At 50.8% G+C, this 15,774-nt stretch overlaps 1 protein-coding gene across 1 annotated transcript; it reads right to left on the reverse strand.

Moving 5' to 3' along the window:
* Positions 1 to 276: 276 nt before the first annotated feature.
* Positions 277 to 12,634, reverse strand: EEF1A2 (eukaryotic translation elongation factor 1 alpha 2). The gene is made up of 8 exons (XM_031591365.2): positions 12,478 to 12,634; positions 10,950 to 11,163; positions 7,210 to 7,389; positions 5,990 to 6,286; positions 3,218 to 3,368; positions 1,725 to 1,981; positions 974 to 1,208; positions 277 to 624 (listed from the first exon to the last, which is right to left on the reverse strand). Exons 2-8 carry the CDS (start codon positions 11,091 to 11,093, stop codon positions 497 to 499), a joined length of 1,392 nt encoding a protein of 463 aa, XP_031447225.1. The 5' UTR covers positions 11,094 to 11,163; positions 12,478 to 12,634; the 3' UTR covers positions 277 to 496.
* Positions 12,635 to 15,774: the final 3,140 nt, after the last annotated feature.

Consider the following 15,774-nt stretch of genomic DNA (forward strand, 5'->3'; position numbering starts at 1 on the left):
CCCCCACCTTATGCCAGGGAAATGAGCCCATAAACCTGGTCCAGGGGGTGAGAGAGGTGTTGGGTGCCCATGGGTGCTCCCATCCCTGCCTGTGGCCATCCCAACATCTGCCCCAAACAGACCCAGAAAACCAGCCCTTCTCAGTGACACACACACACACGCACACACAGAGCTCCACACCTTTGGGGCTGATTGGTTTTTTTGTTTTGTTTTGTTGGTGGTGGTGATGGTGGTTGGTTTTTTTTTTTGTTTTGTTTGTTATTTTTTTCCACTGTGGATGTTGTACCAGTTTTATTGGTAAAATTAACATGAAGCCTCACAAACGCTGGAACATGCTTTTCCTTTTAAAGAATTTCCACTGGACCTTAATGGTGAGCATCCAGTCGTTGACATATAAACTCTTACAAGCTGATGTGCACACATGCGCCGGGGGGAGACGGTGGCAGCGTCCTGGTGTCAGGGATGGTTTCTGCGCTACACACTGGGTGCCCACGATTCATTTGCCAGCCTTCTGGGCCTTCTGGGCAGACTTGGTGACTTTGCCGGCCCCGCCGCTCTTCTTCTCCACGTTCTTGATGACGCCCACAGCCACGGTCTGCCGCATGTCACGGACAGCAAAGCGGCCTGGGGAATGGAGGGGGATGTGAGTGATGTGGCTTTGCCACCCTGTGAAAGGCTCTGATTCTTCCCCTGAACAGTTTTGTGTCAGGGCAGAGATAGGGAAGCTGAGAAACACTCTTGCACAGTGTTGTGTTGCAGCAATTCCCAGAGAGGAAAACCCAGCCCAGGAGAGAGCCTGTCCCACCCCACTAACCCAGCTCATGTGTGAGATTTCGCAGATGGAACAGCAATGGAACACTTCCCTCTGCCCCCCGTCTGACCAGTGGCAGGTTCAGCATCACCAGCGTGAAGTCTGCGCCCAAGCAGCCTCCATGCTCCCCCCCAGGACACCACATAGGAGCCATTCCCTTACCAAGAGGTGGGTACTGGGAGAAGCTCTCCACACACATCGGCTTGCCAGGAATCATCTCCACGATGGCTGCATCGCCTGATTTCAGGGATTTGGGGTTGTCCTCCAGCTTCTTGCCGGAGCGCCGGTCGATCTTCTCCTTCAGCTCAGCGAACTTGCAGGCGATGTGTGCGGTGTGGCAGTCGATGACAGGTGAGTATCCAGCACTGATCTGCCCGGGGTGGTTCAGGATGATCACCTGTGGGACACAACAAGGTCCAAATGGACTTGGCTATGGGGTCTTGCACAGCTCGGTGCCAGCAAGGACCAGCAAGATTGGGAAATCAACTCCATCTCATGCCGCGCACAGAGAAGAGCTAATTGGCTTTCATGGCAGAATCCTTCCTTTGTTTAAAGCGTTATTTAAGCTATTATTTATTTATTCAGAACACAGAAGGATATGGGTGCAGGTACCTCACTGTGAGAGATTATCTAGTCCTGCTCCTCTCCAGCTGCCAGCTGCATTTGGGAGAGGGAGCGACCACTTTCATGTGCACCAGCATGCAAATTGCAAACCCAAGGCTGAAGCCCCAGGAAACCTCTAAAATGTTCAGCTTTCCCTGGTGGGTACGTTGCTCCCCAGGGTGTTATCTCCTTGATATCAGCTGTGCGAGACTGTGAGCTGTTGGATGTTGGGGACAGAATGGAATGGAATGGAGTGGAATGGAGTAGAGTAGAATAAAAGTGGAATGGAACAGAATTCTAATCTGCTAACCTGAGATGTGAACTGTGCTGCCTCCTGCGGCGGGTCTGACTTGCTGTCCCCACAGACATTCCCACGGCGGATGTCCTTGACGGAGACGTTCTTCACATTGAAGCCAACATTGTCTCCAGGCAGAGCCTCGCTCAGAGCCTCATGGTGCATCTCCACCGACTTCACCTCAGTGGTGATGTTCACAGGTGCAAAGGTGACCACCATGCCAGGTCGCAGGATGCCAGTCTCCACTCGGCCCACAGGAACTGTGCCAATTCCTGCAGGGGCAAGGAGAGATCAGACCAGAATGTCACCCATGAAGCACATGATGGGCAGCAGGGCATCTCCAATGGCTTTTGTTTGTTTCTTGCCAAACCAAAAATCAGTTATTACCTGCAAGATCAACTTTAGGGTCTTCAAAAATATCATTAATCAGCCCTTTCTACTCAATGTTTTGTAAATATATATATATATATGGGGTTGCATCATAGTTTAAAGGCCATGAGCCATTTCCATATTCCTTTGCAGCAGCCATTCCTTGTGCAGAGGACCAGGAACATTGCAGCATGTGTGCAAAACACGCCCTGATGGACTCATCATCCACACTGCATCAGGGGACAGGATGGCTAAATTAGATGAATGGGACATTCTACACCTTGTGTCAACAGGAGATTTGAGGAAAACTCACCTTTAGACTGAGGCGAAGAAACATTAAGAGAAAAAAACCTGCAGAAGGGGCTGGTGGGATCCATCCACTTTTCCACACCAACTCTACTGCCTTCAGTTCCACCCTTCCCACAGTGTCTCTGCTCCCTAAGGACCTGCCTAATCCCATGGCAAAATCCTGTCTTTTCCGCAGCTGAGACAGAGGAGGATGCAGAGCTGCCCACCATCCCTCATCTCTGTTGCAAACAAAAGCTTGCATTAAAATGCTTACTAAAAGTGAGGGAGTATCATTCTACATGGCTGGCTTCTGCAATGCACGTGCTCTTTGGAAAGTATGGAAAAGGCTGGAAATGGCTCTGTGAGGCTGCCCAGTGCTGCCAGCAGGACAGAGAGCAAAGGGATATTTAAAGCCCTGAGAAGTGCCCACGTCACTGTCCATGTTCCCTAAAAGGCTGGTCCCGTGGTGCAGCTGGATACGTGGAGGTGCTGCTGATGGACACCAGCATTTGGGAGCATCAATGACCACAGCCAAGCAGAATCTCATTCTTGGCCGGTCTCCACCTGGTTCTGCCAGCCGTGACCTCTGGGACACCCAGATCTGCAGCCATTTTGGCGTCATGTTCACTGAGGAGAGCTCACTGCTTTCCTCTCATGTCTCTAGGCATCTCTGGCCACGTCTGCCTCCAACCCAAAGTCTCACATGGGATCTCTGCCCTGGAGCAAATACCCTTCTCCCCAGTATTATTTGAAATTCAAGAAGTCCAATCCCTCCAGCTTCCCAACATCATCCCCAAATCCCTGCGGAAGGAAGTCTACAATTAAAAAGAGTCACGCTGATGGTAGCTCACCTCCAATTTTGTAGACATCCTGGAGGGGCAGGCGCAGGGGTTTGTCTGTGGGGCGGGTTGGGGGCAGGATGGTGTCCAGGGCCTCCAGGAGGGACACCCCGCTCGCGTTGCCTTCCTTGCGTTCCACCTTCCAGCCTTTGAACCAAGGCATCTGCAAATAGAATAGCAACAGTATGCGCTGAGCGTGCCTATCCTCAGCACCCTGAGATGGTCCCACTGACGTGTCCCATGAGGACAACTTGTGTGGAGCTGGTTTAGCTGCAGCCTGGATTTATTTGGGTTTGTTAAGGTCTTTGCATTCCACCATCTCTTCATGTTCACCTGCACCCCTTCATCCAGCTCCATCCCCATTCTCTCCTCTCTCCTAGAAACATGTGAAACATCCATGAGCAGAAGAAAAAGGATGAAAGTGGTTAAACCCAGCAAACCTGCAGCCTCCATTCCTAACCCAAAGGTGTTGCCTTCCCATGCCAGCCACATGTATCAAGCCCTCAGCACAGGGACTGTAGAGCCACCGAGTTTCCTCAAAGCTGCTGAGAGGTAGGATTGTTTGTCACAGAGAATTCTGCCCACCATTGGATCCTTGTCACCCAAAGCACACCACTGCATAACAAAACCTTGCTCATGTATGACTCCAAATCCATTTCCCAAGAGCCATAACTATTCCACAGCTCCATGGCAGAAACAAGCTCTGATGTAACACAGTCTGACAGGTTGTGTTGTCAGCCATGGGTGCTGCAAGCTTAAGCTCCCCTCATTAACAGCTGAGCTTTAACTTCTATTGCACTCCAACTTCATTTTATAAAGCAGTCTCATTTCTCCAGTTTTGCCCACTCTGTACCCCATACATCCCAATCTTGCATCACAGATGAGGTGTATTTGGGCTGCTGTACCCCTCAGAGCAAAAGACTCCAAAACCCACCAGTGGCCTCATTCTGTCAGTGCAGCAACAAAAAGCCAGCTGAATGCAAAACTCCACTTGCCAAAAAGCTAGAAAATGTCAAACTGTCATTTTTTCGGTTAGCCTAGCAATTCTGTGCATCAGGGCCATGGGCTACATTCCCCCATGTAGGGCTGGACCACTGCACAAGCATAGAATCATAGAATGCCTTAGGTTGGAGGGGACCTTAAAGATCAATTAGTTCCAACCCCAACCCTGGATGTCCGTCCCCTGATGGATGGACAAGTCACCTGGCTGCCTCTTGCTCTAGTGAAACTCAGCTGGAAATATGCAAGTGAGAACAATCAGAGCTTTTTTGGGGGGTGAGGAGTAGGAAGATGGAGAGATCTGCACTGGATTCCCACCCAAGCTTTCCTAGAAGTAGTGCAATGTGGGGAGGTGGACTCTGTCCCCACAGAAGTGGGAGGGGACCCCGAGGACCACATCATGGGATACAGAATATCCATGCATCCTTTCAGCAGAGCTTCCCTAGACTCCCAGCCCTGCAGCCAGTTCTTCCCCCCTGACACTCCCAGCCTCCCATCTGGGGGACGAAGTCAGTGAGGCCCATCCTGCCCTGTGCCTCCCCTCTGCAGCCTATTAATAGCGAATTGTTCAGGATCATCTTCCCTGCCCAGCAGCTGCTGACATTTGGGGCCCGATTTGGAGGCACCCAGGAACTATGCAGCTGGGCTTGGCATGACCGCAGCTGACCTTATCCCAGCTCCACTCTACAGGGGAAAGGAATCTCCCAAAAACCCACTTGTTGCAAGCTAGCCCCAAGCTTCTCATGAGTTGTCTTTCCTGTGCAAGGCTACATGCCAGGTTGGTGTGAGGTTGCATTGCAGCACTCCTCTAGCTCAGGCTCTCAGTCCCAATCTCCCCTGGCTGTACTTGGACACGTTACCTCCCTCCTTCTGGAGTGCTGACCCCAAATCCACAAGCGAAGTCCTAAATCTCCCTGATGTGTTGAGTTTCCAGTTGGTTTCCCAAGGTACCGCTGTTTCAGCACTGAGCAACTTGCTCGAGGTCACAAGACCTTCTTTAGTCTTTAGAAGACTGAAGCTGAGGGAGCTTTTTCTCCAAAAAGAGATGTGAGTAACAACTGCTATTGGCATCTGGTCTGACAAAGAACCCCCATGCCTCTTCAATCTCTTCTTTCTCCCTTGCCATCACATGAAGAAATAGTGCCCTATCACTTTATCATCAGCACTGATAAAAGGAGAGGCCAATTTGGAATCAGCTGGCCAAGGAGAAACCCCAAATGGATGCTCAAAGAAATCATGGTACCTTCCTATGCAAAAATTGCCCTAAAAATTGGAGTCCCAGCAGCCGAACATGGACGCAGCTGATATGGCACTGGTGCAAAGAAGTGCCCAATATGCAGCATGTGTTAGCCTGGCTGTGCAGTGGGAACTGCTCCAACTCTGCAACCAGATCGTGTTGTTTGCCTGGAAAAACAATGCCCTAAAACCACTCATGTTGTTCCTGCTGAGCATGACAATTGCTGTGGCTGGTTCTAACGTCACCACGGATCTGACGAAGCGAAATTTTTAAATTAGATCCCAGAAGCACGGCCTTACAGATCATGTGAGGATGCTCACGGAGAGCCACTGGGATGTCTGGCCACGGTACAATAAGAAGCATGCACACTGTGCCCATTCATCCCAGTACAATCACAGCGACGTGACAAACATCTACACAGCAACGTGGGCCGTTGCACATGACATGTGCACGAAGCATGCCTGCGGCTTTCGCGGCAGCAAAACCAAGCTCAGCCTGGATGCGGACATTTAGAGTGGGGAAACAGCACAACACAACAACACACTTACATTGGGGGATGGCTCCAGCATGTTGTCCCCGTGCCAGCCCGAGATGGGCACGAAGGGAACCGTGGCTGGGTTGTAGCCAATCTTCTTGATGTAGGCGCTGACCTCCTTGACGATCTCATCATAGCGCTTCTCGCTGTATGCAGGCTCCGTGGAATCCATCTTGTTGATGCCCACGATGAGCTGCTTCACTCCCAAGGTGTAAGCCAGCAGGGCATGCTCACGGGTCTGCCCGTTCTTGGAGATGCCAGCTTCAAACTCACCGACGCCGGCAGCAACAATCAGCACGGCGCAGTCAGCCTGGGAGGAGAGAGATGATGAGCTGCTGCTGTCCCTGAGAATGCTGCTCCTGGGACCTCTGAGTATGTCCCAAAGGGAACATTACTCAGAATGAACATGCCTTAGGCAGATGCCTCGCCAGCTGCTACCCAAAATCCTGCTGATCTACCTCAACCCTGACCCATGTTATTTTATTCTTGCCAACTGTGCATGCTTTCACAATATGTTAGACAACAGGATGGATCTTTCCAAGTTATGTGGATCCAACCAGGACCTCATCTTGACATCCCATGGTTGCAGGGCCAAAGCCTCACCTAAAACCTCACTCAAGTCTTTCCAACAATCTCCATGGTTGATGGAGGAGCTCCCACAGCTTACTCCTGTCCTCAGTGTCAATGACAGAAGCTGTCTGCCTCTGGCAAAAGGCGTGCACTACCCAGCTGGCCTCAAAAGGCATGCAACTCACCCAGTGCCCATGAAGGGCCCTGGGATGCAGAAATACCCTGCAGTGCAGTGCAGGACAGCAGGGAGAAGCTACCTTACCCTGGAGACACAGACCACAGTTTGGCATAGTGGTGTGGTTTATGGAACAAAGATGGCTGTTTTGAGAAAAAGTAAAGAGAAAAGGCCCACTTAGTTTCATCTGGCCAATAAAACCTAACAGTCTGTGGGAAGCTTCTTGTTGTCTGAGGCTAAAATAACATGGGAGACATTCTCACAAAAAGACCTATAGCTCACAACATCCTGTTGCTTCTCAGAGTCCTTATTCCCCAGCTCATACAAGTAAGGGAAGTGCTGCAGCACTCCTTTTTGCCCAAGGAAACCCTTTCCTCAACATCCAGAGAGAGACCTGGTGCCACCTCCTGCATGGACCCTGCTCACCACCACCCACTGGTGCCACCTCAGCCTCCCACATCCAGCAGCTCCTGGCCTCCCGTTCTCACCTGGGATGTGCCTGTGATCATGTTCTTGATGAAGTCCCTGTGGCCAGGCGCATCGATGATGGTGATGTAGTACTTGGTGGTCTCGAATTTCCACAGTGAGATGTCAATGGTGATGCCACGCTCACGCTCAGCCTTCAGCTTGTCCAGCACCCAGGCGTATTTGAAGGACCCTTTCCCCATCTGCTCAAGACAAAGACAAGAGCTGATCAGAACCCCAGACCCAGGACACCCCCACTAATTAATGGAGCACATCCCATTTCCCATAGCCACGAAGGCAAAAGGTCACGTTGCAAACCCCCTAAAGTCAATGCAGCCACAATTTATACGTTAATACACAGAGAGGAAAGGAGATATGGTTCTGAACACATTCCCCAGTAGGATGGAGAAGAGGTTGGAAGCAGAGCTATGAAGAGGATTCATGGTGGGACTAGATAAGAAGCTGGAGCCGGAGACTGGCAACGTCTTCTCCTTGAGATGCCACAACCCTGCAGGGCTGCTGTGAAATCACACTGATACAGAATTACACAGCAGTGCTGGTAAGCTTCTTGCTGCTGTATTTTAATCTTTTAAGTGAATATGAGACAGTTGGATAGAGGGAAAAGCCATTGCTAAGTGAGGGAGCCCCAAACTAACAGGACATAGCGGGGGAATGGGTTAAAAGAAAACGAAATGCGAGAGGGTTGCTAGGAGCTGAACAGAAACATGATTGATTTTTGCCACAGACTGTGCGAATTTGCACGAAAAGCGACTGCGAGCTGCAGTCAGACCAACTGTCACTGCCAAATGGCCAAAATCCCAGCCAACATTATCATGTAGAAAATCACGCTGGGTGAGACGAGCCACTGAAAATCTCTCTGCCCTGCAATAAAGCACACACCCTGCTAAAATCAGGATGCTGCTTCCTTTGGATCAGTGTCCATTGATGCCACCAAGCAGAGCCAGACCTTCCCCAGGCTCTGAACAGGGATCCTGCATAGATGGGGGAGGACAAGCTCAGCCCTGCCCCACTGTGCCCCAGGGCAGCCCAGGTGGACCAGAGGATTAACATGTGTCAATCACCGGATCTTGGTTGGAGAGGCAAGTTTTCTAAGGTGGAAAAGAGAATTCAGCTAGAGAAATAGGTCATTTGCTGATGACGTAATGTGCTGTAACTGCCTCGCAAGGACGGAGGTGCTGTACCATGGTCCCATGTCTGCAGCAGCGATTTCTACTGGAGCATCAGTGCATAAAATTCATAATGGGCCATTATAGATCACCGATCCGGAGGGAAATGCCTCCTGCTGGCAGGCAGCGAGCGCTTCAGTGCTTCTCACCGGGGAGGATGCTGCAGCACCGCGCCCAACGCACCCTGCCTGCACCGGGATGGGATCGCTGTGCCCCACATCCCTCCCGCATCACAGCCCCGTGCCAGAGCAGCACGAGGAATTAACGATGCCAGCCCCTTTATGTAACAGCTGAGCGCTGCGATGACTTTGCAGCTCGCTCGGGGTGGGGGTGGGGGGGGGATTACAGCCAAAATCCTAAAGCCAGAGCAAACCTCCCCTACCTCAGAGAGAGTGCTGGGTGATGCCGCAGCCCCAGTGGGCAGCCCTGAGCTCTGTGCCTGCAGGAGCAGGGGGTGGAAAAATCCAGAATCACATCTTTGCTTCAATATGGCAAAAGATGCAGAGTGGGAGCTGGGAGGTTGACCCTTTCCAGCGTGCATACTCACTCTCTCCCTTGCTGGGGGATATTCAGGGCATCATTAGAGCGTGCTAATTTACTGCCCAAGCCAAGAGGAGGGTTAAGGAAAAAGATTTATTTTGTGCAGTGCATTAATAATGAGGCTCGCTCAGGCAGGAGCTCAACCAGCAGACCTCACAGCCTTTTAACCATCAGCACTATGCTTAGGGCTGGGGAACCCGAGGCACAGAGCAGGCCCCAGGGTGCAGCTGGTTGTGGGAGCACCCAGCTTATCCTAAAACCCTCATAGGAAGCACAGGGATCCATACCCAACCAAAAGCTGTCCATTCTGCGTCCCCCCTCGGAACATGCAGGACATAACCTGAAGACAAGTGAGATCCTTTATTTAGCAAACAGCTCCCCTCCTTCCATAGGGTATATTCAGTTACCCAGAGCTGTTGTTGAAAAAAACAAAAACCATTGCATTATCTAGCATTGCACAATACCTTCACTGTTTGGTGCTAGGACTGCCTGAATTTCCTCCATCAGACCCCAGCAAAGGGACAGCTTTCTATTATCAAATACTGTTGGTTTTCGGTTTGGTTTTTTTTCTTTTTTTTTTGTTTAAGAGGAATTAAAAAATTCCTCTCTTGGAGATACTGTTCCTTTTGCCCTCGAAGTCAAAAAGAAAAATAAAATCTTTTCTCTTAGGAAAAAGAAAATAATAATAAGAAGAAATCAGACTGTGTCCTCTGATAGATTTTTTTGGGTGCACGCAGGCCTCCATTTCCTGAGAATGCCACCTAATGGAAGAAAACCCTTTCCCAGCCCTGCATCAGAAAATGGAGTCGGTAAGCTCAGTCAATAGGCTATTAATAGCAGCTCCAGTCCCGCGTATTCTGGCAAGTCAGGGGAAATGTCTGCTCAATTAACACAGCTGCAATCATGTCCGTGATTACCTCATCGTGCCATACCTGATCTGGAGGTAAGGGGCTGGAAATATACCAAGGGATAGCAGCTGTCATTTTAAAATGAAGGAAAGAGAGATGATTTTATTCTAAGGAAGAGGCTCTGCTCTTAAGGGTGGCAGGAGAAGACTGACAATGAGGCAGGAAAAGGGGTGGTGTAGCTCAGATGCTATTGGCACATTCAAAGGGTTCAAACAGACAGACAGCAAGGTGTACTGTCAGGAATGGCAGCTCTGAAGGCTTCTTTTTTTTATTTCTCCTCTCTCTCTTTTCTTTTAAGAGGTTTTGTCCAGAAAAATGAAGGGATGTCTGCATTAAATATTTATGGAAGGTTCATGACACGATGATGATGAGACATCTTCTGACCAGAGCTGCCCCATGGGTAACACAGCCAGCCTGCTCCTGGCTCACCCACCTCTCTAGAATTTACCATCACTTATTTCCCAGCTCTTCCCATTCACAACGTTCTCTGTCCCCCAGAATATATTTTTCTCTTTGATCTATGCTACATTATAGGCATTGGGTGGTGCTTTGCAGCACGGCAGCCTGAGAAATGCCTGCACTATGACATTGCTACAAATGGCACTATTAGAGAGGCTAAACAAAAGAATTCAGCTTAAATGCCTATACTCCATGCCTGCTTTCCTATCCAGAAGGCTACCAATCAACCCCCATTACAGGGATGGATCTTAAGCCAAGTGGACCAAATTCACATTCCAGCTGATGCTGGCTGCCCCATGATACCGGAAGGACATGTTATAGGGTGAAATTCATGGCCATGCACAGGGCAGGAAGGGATTTATCAGGTTTTCCTCCTCACGCACAACATTTAGGAGGAATTTCACGCCCTGTAGCACTGTGGCTCTCCCAGAATCCTCACTATTACCGCTGGCACCACAATCCATCTTCCAAATCCCCAGGTGGTGGGATCAGCATTGGGGGCAAGCACCCAATGGGCCGCAGGAGCTGGGAAGACTTGGGATGCAGAGGGAAAAAAGTGATGGGAACAAAGGGAGGAAGGTACGAGAATGGCATCACCAGGAGAAGGGTCGTACTGCCTATGGGACATCAGCATGGAGCGGGGGACATGGCGGGGGTCACTCTCCTCACCTCAGCAGCCTCCTTCTCGAATTTCTCAATGGTCCTTTTGTCAATGCCCCCGCATTTGTAGATGAGGTGCCCGGTGGTGGTGGATTTCCCAGAGTCCACATGCCCGATGACGACAATGTTGATGTGCGTCTTCTCCTTCCCCATGCTGGTGGGCTACGTGCGGAGGGCGGGCAGTGGGGGGAGCACTGGGGATGCAGCTGCGTTTATGGAGAGGCTGTAAAGGGGAAAAAAAAAGGCAGCGTCAGCACAGCCCCCACGACAGCACTGCCAGCCCAGACGGGTGCATGGCCGTGGCTCGGTGGCTCTGCTCATGCTGGGTCAGATCCAGCCCGCCCCCAAAGGAGACTGGCCAGGCTATTTCTGGCCAACATGTCCAGCCTCCATCTCTCAGCAAGATACCATGATTTTATCATCTGCCTTCCTGGAGACCCCCAGCTCCCAAGGCTACGTCATCGGTACCTCGAAGGTGCCCTTCCTCCGTGAAAAAAAAAACCACCAACCAACCTTCCGATGGCTCTGCACTGCTTCCTTCTAGGTCTTTCCAAACCCTATTCCATTTCCAAACCCTCCATTTCGGTGGCACCCTGGGAGGAGCCATGGGTGCCCATCCCCACTGGGTGTCTTCACCTCTTGGGTGACAACATGGTGCCCAAAAAACGGGACAGACAAAAATAGCCCTCTCACTCTGCCCTGAGCAGGGCTGCAAAGAGCAGGGCAGGGCAGCACAGCTGAGCCTGCTGTGGGAGATTTTGTGGTATTCTGCTGCCCTGAATTTGGATGAAACAGAGGGAGGAGGCTTAAAACGAAAATCAATAGATCTGTTCTGGCATCTCCCACGGTTACCATGGTGCCGCAGCTGCTACAGAAGCTCTGCACAATTAGGAGCTTTAATTTGACGTCTAATAAAATCCAATTTTATGAAGCTGCCCATAGAAGCAAAGCAGGTCGGGGGCAGTTTTCCGTTAGCACAGCGATTCGGGCGGCCGGTGACAGCCCTGCTGCCCCCGGCCCTCCTCCCTGCCCTTGAACGAGCGCAGGATCCGGCCATGGCGCAGCCCCGCTCAGGTGCCCGGCGTCGGCTGCGCTGCCTTCTGTGCGCCCAGGGCGCAGGGCTGCCGGGGAAGTGGGGGATTCCTTTATTTTCATTTACTGTTTCTTTTCTCTCTCTCTCTTTTTTTTTTTTTTTTTTTTTTTAATTTTCCCCCCCTTTTTCTTCGGGTTTTTTTTTTTTTTTTTTTTTTTTTTCCCTTTCTAATTTATCTTCATTTATTTTCTCTTAATTTCAACGTTAATTTTTTTCCTTTCCTCAAGCTTTCAGGATGCAGGCTGTTTCCCACCTGCGGGCTGAAGAAGCGGCCCAACCCCATCTCCTCCCTCCATCCCAGGGGTCTCCCCCACTCTCGATGCCAGCAGCACCCCATGCACATGCATCGTACCCCCGCCCCAGCAATCCCCCCCCCCCGTTCAGCCAGGTTCCCCCCCCCGTTCCGAGCAGCCTGATCCCGGGGGGGGGGGCTGGAGCTCTTACCGGAGCGGCGGTCGGGGCGGCAGAGGCTGCCAGCTTGGGCTCCGGCGGCTTTATCTCCCCGGGAGGGGCCCACCTATTGACGGCGGCAGCGCAATGCAGCGGCCCCCCCGCACTACGGCAATGCGGTACCGGGCGGGGGAGGAGGAGGCGAGCCAGGGGGAGGGGGGGAGGAGGAGGAGGAGGAGGAGGAGGAGGAGGAAGAGAAGGAGGAGGAGAGAGCAGAGAGAGGCGAAGGGGGAGAACTGGGGATGGAAGGTAGATGGAAGAGGTGGAAGAGTGGGAGATGGAGGGATGGGGAGGAGATGGGGGATAAAGGGATGGGAGGAAGATGGAGGGATGGGAGAAACGGAGGAAAGCTGGAGTAGTGGAAGATGTAGAGATCGGAGGTAAAAGGATGGGAGGAATAGGGGGATAGGGGAAATAGAAGGATGGGAGGAGAGATGGAGGAGCAGTAGACAAATGGGTGGGAGAGGTGGAAATGTGGGAGATGGAGGGATGGGAGGAATAGGGGGATAAGGGATGGGAGAAATGGAGGGAGAGAAAAATGGAGGGTTAGGAAGAGTGGAAGGATAGGAGAAATGGAAGAGAGATGGAGAGGAGGACGCAGACAGAAGGATGAGAGGTAAAGTGAAGGGAAGAAGATGGAGGGAGGGAGGGAGAAATTGAACAGTAAGAGGAAAAGAGGAAAGAGAAACTGAAGAGATGGAGGGATGGGAGGAAGATGGAGGGATGAGAGAAATGGAGGGGTGGCAGAAATGGAGGGATAAGAGGAATAGAGGGATGGGAGGAACAGGAGGGGTGGAAGATGGAGGGATGGGAGGTGAAAGGATGGAGAACAGGTAGGAAGGAGACAGTGGAATGGAAGACAGAGGAACGGGAGGAAGGTGGAGGGATGACAGGTGGAAAGCCAGGAGAGCTGTAGGGATGAAAGATGAAGGTGGGAGAGGGAGGGATGGAGCAGATGGAGAGATCAGGGAGGTGGAGGGCAAGGAGGAAGATGGAGGGGTAGAGGGAAATAGAAGAACATATTTTTTGTAAGTGAGTGGAAATGATGGAGCTCCTCATCCAGGGGGATCAGGGCAGGTGGAGACCAAGAGGGGCTTGGGACCCTCATGGCAGCCTAGGAGTGAAGGGATGAAGTGGGCATGGAGCCCAGGGCTCCCAGCAAGTGAGATGGGGGACAGGTCATTGCAGGGACACACATGTCCCTGGGCACAGTCCTGTGGGCACTGACCCACATTTCTGCCTCAGTGGAAATGCATTAGCCCAGGAGCAAACGGTGAAGGAGCAAATCAAGCACAATATGTTTCTGCACTTGCAATATGTAGGGCTGTTGCTCAAGAATCTGTGGTTTGTGAACATCATTGAATTTAATAGGAGATGTGGTTCAAGTCCTAGAGCAAGGAAACCATGAATAATAACCCGCCCTACCATGATACTTCCTTTGCATTAACAAATATCAGGTAAATATCATATAATATTATATATAAATATCATATTTATACCCATGTCAGCTGTAGTTAGAAGGCAATGCAACATTTTTTGTGTCCCAACACCAAAAACAGGTCAAAGAGAGCGAATTTTGAGTTAATCTATGTCATAATCCAAACCAATTTTGTGGGCTAGACATCTTCCAGTGAGTTTAGGAGCTAAGTCACAAGCTCTCACTTCACAGTCTCAGGGTTAAACACACATCGTGTAGATTAAAATGGTACTAAGCTCTCATTAATGTTTAAAGGGAGACTTTTTTTTTTTTCTGAACGTTATAGTTTGGTGGTATTTTCTTAGAGATGTGATAGGAAGATATCTTTTATGCAGCATTCTCTGTGCAATGCTGAGTACTAGGGGAAAAAAAAAGTAAAACTAGACTTTTAGAAGGAAGGGTTTAAATGGTATTTAAAGGCACTGAGCTCATTTTGGGATGGGAGCAGTGGCAAAACCCCAGGCCTGGATGTGCTGAGGATGGACATCAAGTGTGGCAATGCGTAGAAGAGATGAGTGTACAAGTCCCTTGTTCTTTCTGCCCATTTATCAGTGCTTTGCCAAAAAATAATCTTCCCTTTTAATGCAAGGACAGGCAGGAGGCACAGAAACGGGGCTGCCTGTAGCTGCAGCAGAGCCCGACAGCCCATCACACTATAAATAGTGCAGGACAGGAATAGGAGAGAGCTGCCAGACCTGGCTAATCGGGATGAGGGGCAGCCACCTGACACCCAGCCTCCCAGGGACTTAAAGCCACAGCCATGTGCTGCAGAGCAGGGCTTCCCCAGCGCCTGCATCCTGAGCAGAAGTGCTGCGCTACAATGTTGGACCAAACACCTGGAAATTAGTTCTCATCCACCTTCAATTCTCAGCTCTGGGAAGGAGAAGAGACCCAAGCAGACAAAACGTGCAGTGACTGGGAGTTCAGAGCTTTGTTTTCATCTTTCCAGCTTCAGATTTGGGTTCAGCTGAAACAGCTCCCCTATATCCCATCCTATTTAGGCTTTCCCCAGAAAAGGCATCCACAAACAATTTGGGATCACTCAAGGAAATGGAGACCTCCCCCAGAGGCCATTCAAAGGTGCTGTGATGCAACTGGCAGGATCCTGTACCCCTTTTGTTATCACCTCCATTCCTTCCAGCCCCTCAGTCCCCACGTTAGAATCTGATGCCTTAAACTGTATAAAAATCCCCATTTGCCCAGATGTAATAAGTGAGATTTTTTTCCCAAGAGGCCCTGCATAGTGTGAGAGTGAATAATCTGCAGTGCTGGTAATTTGTATGTATCTGGGATGCTGACACCCCAGGCTGCCTGCCTGGATTTGCCTTGGTACTGAGGAGGGTTCCTTCCCCTGCGTAACACGTTCAGCTCACTGAGCTCCCACAGTTCTCCCTGTGTAATGCATCAGGTCCTCTCTGAAGGAGGGGGTCTGGGTGGTGTCGACAGCAGCCACCAGGGATGCTCACCCCCACGTCACTCCAGACGCCCTCCTCTCACAAGGGCTGGCCACAGGATCAGCAGAGGGGTCACTGTTTTCCTTCTTCACCCCATGCAGAGCAATACTTGCCTTGAAAAGAAGAAATCATGAGCATTGGAGGGGCAGCTGAGAGCATAGGGGAAGCAGCTGAGATCCAATGGACACTTCATGGCAGGGGAGGATGCTGTTAGGGTTCCCTCCTCCTATGGTCAGAGTTCCTTGCATCACAGCAATATACACATAGAGTCAAATCCTCACTTTAGTCAAACCCCAGCTGTGATGGATGGGATTCCCTCCCACATCTCCTGGTGGTTCTGCTCATGCTGCAGATCCAGAG

The sequence above is a fragment of the Phasianus colchicus genome, chromosome 17 (assembly GCF_987193195.1).
Source record: "Phasianus colchicus chromosome 17, bPhaCol1.hap1.1, whole genome shotgun sequence".
NCBI classification, from domain to species: Eukaryota; Metazoa; Chordata; class Aves; order Galliformes; family Phasianidae; genus Phasianus; species Phasianus colchicus.